This window comes from Plectropomus leopardus, chromosome 8 (assembly GCF_008729295.1).
Source record: "Plectropomus leopardus isolate mb chromosome 8, YSFRI_Pleo_2.0, whole genome shotgun sequence".
In the NCBI taxonomy this organism is placed as follows: domain Eukaryota; kingdom Metazoa; phylum Chordata; class Actinopteri; order Perciformes; family Serranidae; genus Plectropomus; species Plectropomus leopardus.
In genome coordinates, this window is record NC_056470.1 from 15449206 (window position 1) to 15455473 (window position 6268).

Genomic DNA, 6268 nt, shown 5'->3' on the forward strand with positions numbered 1-6268 from the left:
TCAGACGACCCTCATTTATGCTGCCCAAATAAATTGTAGCCTTCTCCTGCCTTTAATCCGTCTCATACTGACATTTTAGCAAATTATTAGTATAAACAAAAAGGCACAAAAATGTGTATGCTAAATATGGTAACCTTGGTTTAAATACACTATATATACAGACAGATACAGATACACATACATCACTAACTTGAATAATGACCAAAAACTTTACAACACAGATGACTTTTACTTACGACCTAGTCCTCCTGTGTTAATAAACACAGATACTGATGGGTGTATGAAAGTAAAACTATGACAGGACATTACTGTCTGCAAAGGCCAATATGACAGAGCAAGCCGGCAACTATCAGAGGAAATCATATGGCGAACAACAAATGCAAACACACATTTGTGCACGCTCGCATGCACACACACGCACACACACACACATACACTCACTCACTCACTCGCACAGATGTTGGGAGGAGGGTTTTTAGAAATACTGCCGTTGGCTTTGTTGTGATAAACCACATTTGGCTGATAGACAGATGCTCGGACTTATTTTAGCTGCCTGTTAACAGCATCCGCACCCAAACACAAATGTATCCAGTCATACAGTGAGCAACATTTTTAAGAAGCTTGCACACGTACACACAAATATGTACACACTACGTTCTCTATCAATCCGTGGCACCTTGCTGAATCGCACACTGGTGGAAGCTAATGGCTAATTTGCAAAATTAAACTGTTCATTTTACTGAATTATTCATATATAGAAAAACAACAAGAGGCACGAAAGAGTTTTTGCACATGTGTGTATGCGATTGTTACTGTATTTCAGAGCATGACACACATTCAAAATTGTATTGATCTCTATGAGTGAGATTAAGACCCACAATGCACAGATCATTAAAGACTCACTTAATCTCTAATTTGTCCAATACTCAGACAGCGACGTACACGAAAGTGCCCAAACACACTCGACACGACCACAGTTCTGCACATTTCTGGGCCAATGACCGATTCCGGTGTTACCATAGCAACGTGGCTTCAGCAACACACATGCAAGCGCAAATACCCAACACATAAAACAGAAGCAGTGTACAGTAGGTAGCTGATCTATGAAGATGACTCCACATCACATAACAGACCTCGACTTCCATTATTTCACTCAATATGGTGCACTTTAATTTTAATTATCTTTTCCCCATTAACACTATTGGAAGTGGCATTATGAAAATGTAATGAGATAGACTATAAGTTATAGGCAAAGTGTGTATATCTGTGTTTGTGCGTAGATGTGTGTGTGTGTGTGTTTAATTCTACTTTGCAAGAGGAGCCCTTGATTGGAGGAGGTCTTTACGAGCCGGAGGAGGGGAGTGTAATTTCCTCCCGGCCTCCGCCAGTTCCGCTGAAATAACAGAGCAGAGGAAGCCCAGCTCTCCCGGGAGGAGACACACACTGACACGCACGAACACACACATGCACACACAGCAAGAAGGCAAGTCAGCAAGCCATCGCTGGCGTACAAATAATCACAGAAATGCACGCATAGAGACACAGATACAAAGTACGTTCAGTTGAAAACACAAACATGCACAGCCAAGAATAAACTTCGACATGCACACACAATCTTGAGAATTATATTGTAAATGTATGACAGATTGACATACAAAACATAAACACTAAAAAGGCCACATTTTACAACTTCAAGGGGCAACTTTAATGACTATTAAAGCTGAGAAATCATTAAAGCACCTGATTATCACAGCCTTAATAGAACACTAACACATCATGACGGCTAGTTATCTACAGCATATCAATGAGTGTGGATGACATTTTCGACAGATTTAAATTCTACGCTGTCGAGTGAAACAACAGTTCAGTTTGTGTCATGTCGTTATAAACAGCTTGTGCCGGGGCCGGCACAGCAAATTAACTTCCACGAGTTCTGAGCAGGCAGGTGAGAAGTCGTCCCACCAGCTGCTGCACTTTTTTTTTTATGATCGCTTGCCTCATGCCTATAGCGAAACAAGATCACTCAAAGTTCAGCCGTCAAACTTTCAAAATAAATGACTGCATGAGGTAATTTGTGTCAGCAGGCAGGCATATAGTGTGTGCAGCGTGTGTGTGTGAGGGAGGGAGAGAGAGAGAGAGCGAGAGAGAGAGGGCTCATCAGTGAGGGAGTGCTGGCTGCCATGCCCTGAGGGTAGTCAGTGGGGAGAGAGGGAGACGCCAGTACAGGCCATACAAGTCCCTCTGCCCTCCCTCCTGCGCCTAACCCTCACCGCCTCGCATGGAGCTGCCAGCATACTTAGCCTGTGTGTGTGTATGTGTGTGCGAAAGTGTCACGGTGGTATTCACTTGGTGGGTTAGACTTCAGGCTTCACCACCAGACAAGGCAAGGAATAGAGGGAGAGAAGGCTACAACAACAACCTTAAGGCTCTCATATCCCTGCTTACGTCAATAACAAAGTTTTACTCCGTCACAGCTGTAATTGAAGTGGAACTGTACAAGCCCTAGCAAGCCAAAAGCCAATCACTCTTATATCTGCGATGAGCCTAAATATTAGTAAACACAGTCAGATTCTCAAATCCCTCTGTGAAAAAAAAATAATAAGACATGAGCATTTCTTCTATCTGTTTTCACTGCCCCCTGCCTCCCTCAGGTAATGTTTGTTTGGCTGAACTCTATGCGTTAGGGTACAGGTCTTCATTCTTGGCTGTGAAAAATGTCACCAGTTTACCTGTATCACTCAAACACCTCCGGCTTATCTAAACCGCCTTTGCCTTGCGTGCCTTGCACACAATAATCAGCAGTAGCCACGCTCAGTAGCTCGCTAAGCCTCTTACACCCTTCCCTCAAGATTAGTGCTTGGGAGCGACGACAGATGCGCTCCGTGGTGATAAAAACACACACACACACACACACACGCTCAAAGACACATACACACTCGCAACCCCGCCGCACCTGTGTGAACAGATTTGGCGACGGTGAGCCGGCAGTGTGCTTGCTCAAAGCTGACACACACACACACACGCAGACAAACACACACATACACACACACAGAAAGAATGGTGATGCTGTAATCGTGACACACCTGCAAGGCCTCAAGGTTTGGCACCGTGCCCCTGGCTGAGCCCTGAGGGAAGCACCGGGCAAACAAAAGTTCAGCAGCCAGGTGAGGAAACTGATTCAATGGGACAGAAGAGCCCCGACCAACGACACCTAACGCCAGACAGCCACGCTGGACAGCTCAATGCCTCGGAATAAAAGGCTGTTTGATACTCTGCATCAGTGAAAGGCTGAAAGTGGATTTGATATTCATGCTGAGAAAAATTACCATCAAAGTTGACATGTGTGCCTGTAGGGTCTCCAGCATCAAGGTTACAGAGAAAGACAATGCTCTAATACTCAGGCACTCACCCACTATTTTATGTAAAGCTAGGTGACAACACAAATATGGCACTGAGATACTGGTATACCTAGTCCTTCTTTCACACAATATAGGATACATGGTTTATTCGTAAAAAGAATAAATAAATGAAAATATAAGTAACAAGGGTATGGATTGTAAAGACCTTTGAGTCAAATTTGTGATTGTAGGCTATAATAATGCGGTATAGATAAAACTGACTTGACTTGATATCACAGCCAAGCAAGCACAAGCATTTATCATCAATTTAAGTTGGCAAAAACATTTGGATAAACGACCAATTTTAGGCTTTACAAAGCTAACACAATCACAATACTTCCTCAGTCTTTTCACTCAAATATCTGCATTATATTAAAATATCTCCAAGCTCTGTCGGCATGCATTGAGCCAAGTAACAACCTTCACCAAGGAGGTGAACTATTGACCACCACAATGAACTGTCCAGCATCTTTTAACCCTCATATTCAAAGTACTGAACATGCACAGCAAAGACGTTGTCCTAAAGTCAAACTAAAACCAAATTCTATCTTCTAGTTAACATATTAACTCTACAAGTACAGACAGGCAGTGCAGCAATAACACCAGTATGACAGCAGAGGAAATATTCTTACCACAGGAGATGAAATTCGACAACCAGGACAATCACAGATTGGAGGGTGCACCTGTAAGATTCCTTTGGACATAAGAGTCTTGAGACTTTTCCCTGGAAAAAAAAGAGAGAAACGTTTTAAGTGAATGTGACCAACGATATTCTCCAGCCAGTAAACTCATCTCCATGACATGACATGTGATGAAGTATCAACAACTTGCTTGAAAATGGGCCCCTTTTGTTTGCTCCACCAGACCAGGACTCAAAGTTTTTAAGTCAAATCTTGTCAAAAATCATCCAATCAATACAGTATGTAACTGAAGCATTCTCTGCAGACGAACTTGACTTATCTTTCTAGGTATCAGCCATGACGTTAAATTCTACACATAGGTCAAGTGTGGTGAGCCAGAGACAGCAGACTACTGTCAACTGTCTATAGGAATCGGTATAATAAACTATTAGGCTACCATTTTTGACCTGGGGGCGAGACGACAACCCCCCCACCCCACACACACACACACACACACACGCGCGCGCGTGTCAGTTCTGCCTGAGTAACCATGTGTGGTGAGGGGCTGCGCTCACTATGCGTAATTATTGCATAAAAATACCCTGCTGTAAATGTCCACAATAAAAAAATATCGGAACAGTATCACTGTATTGATGTTGATGGTTATTATACCGGAAAATCTAATAAACACCAACATAATGCGTCTATGGATAAAATATCATTCTTTTTTTTTTTAAACAGCAGTTGGTTGCAAAATTATCACATTAACTACAAACTGCGAGTGTACAAACAAAACGCTAATTTTCAAAAAAAACATCTCAAACCTGACATGCGATGCGTAAAAGTGTCAACACCCATGCACAAGTGCAGCTGCGCTAACGGCACGAGTCATCTCATAATGAGGAAAAATATTTAAACTGTCAGACACTGAATTATCTACGTCAAACTTTTCACCTCAGTCCCGGTGCAGCGTACTCCAAAACGCCCCGGTTTGGCGTGTGATCGCAGCCCAAACTCTGTGTCAAAGCCTCGGAGGGTATGTGGAGGATCTGCGCCTTTTCTCATCTGTCTCCTTACGCACTGACTGCTGTAACCCTTTCACTCCAAAACTCAGCACCGAACCACGAGACCCAAGTTTGCACCCAGAATAAGCAGCGACTAAAAAGTGTTGAAATGATGGCGAGGTGTCCCTCTCCACTAGCGAGCCGCGAGGACAGTGAGGGTTGATCTTACCTTTGTGTCTAATGCTCCGTTTCCAATCTTTGGCAGTCTCTCGTCCACTGACAAACTGGAACTCGTTGGGGGTAAGCCACTCGCCCCTATATTTAATTGAGGGTCCCTTACTACCTTGACACAACTTATTGATATAAAGCAAAGCCTTGTTTTCCCCGCACTCCACCTCGATGCACGGCTCCCCGTTGTCGAAGAAGGGCTGAAAGTCGGGGATGGAGGAGAACCTCTCCAGCATTAAGTCGTCCGTGTGATGGTGGAGGTGCTGGTGATGCAGCGCCGAGTCGTGGAGCCCCAAGTACGCGCGGTGATGGGCGAAAATGTGGTCGTAGGGCGGCGGATGCGGGGTCACCACGGGGATAGCGGTAGCATTTAAAGGGGCCAGGTATTCGGACTGATTGAACGCAGTCAATGCCATGTCGTCTCCATCCAGCCTCTCCTTTTTGATGGCAGGCATGTTAGTGGGAGCCGAGCGCCGGTAACAAGTGAAAAGCTGCTCGCCCGATCCAACTTCAGCGTCCTCTCCGTCTGTGAGTTGGGCTGACCCAGACTTGGAGACGCGCCGCTTGGTTTTACGCAGAGCCCCCGTGTCGCCGTGAGACAGCGGTCTGCTGAAGTTGCCGGATAGATTCCCATTCAGTAGTTTGCAGCTCACAGCGGCGGCAGCGCTCTCCGCCAGCCTCACAGCTCCTACCTCCCACATTTAATCACACTCGCTCTGTTAATACCTGACATGGTTAGCCCTGAGCCCCGGACATTATGTTACCTACGGTGATCATTAGCAGTCGCAGCTACGCGTCCTGTCTCTTATTTCTTTGTCTTTGGGGAAATTAAGTAAGAGATTTTTTTATATTCACTGAGTAGAGGCAAAATATTAAATCGGCTGTACGATATTTTTTAAAAAAAAACAACGATTCAGTTATGGGGAGTTTGCATGTGGCGAATATATATAATTTCACAGCCAATGCAGACAATTAAAAAAAGAAACTGATAACGATGCATTTCTTACTTAAAGCAATG

At 44.3% G+C, this 6268-nt stretch overlaps 1 protein-coding gene across 1 annotated transcript in view; it reads right to left on the bottom strand.

The window, feature by feature from the left end:
• The window catches only part of samd11 (sterile alpha motif domain containing 11), a 54666-nt gene extending 48715 nt beyond the window's left edge, over window positions 1-5951 (bottom strand). The window contains exons 1-2 of the mRNA XM_042490962.1: window positions 5252-5951; window positions 4031-4122 (exon numbers count right to left, since the gene is read on the bottom strand). Coding sequence (XP_042346896.1) covers window positions 4031-4122; window positions 5252-5951 — 792 coding nt within the window. The remainder of the gene's footprint in view (window positions 1-4030; window positions 4123-5251) is intronic.
• Window positions 5952-6268: the final 317 nt, after the last annotated feature.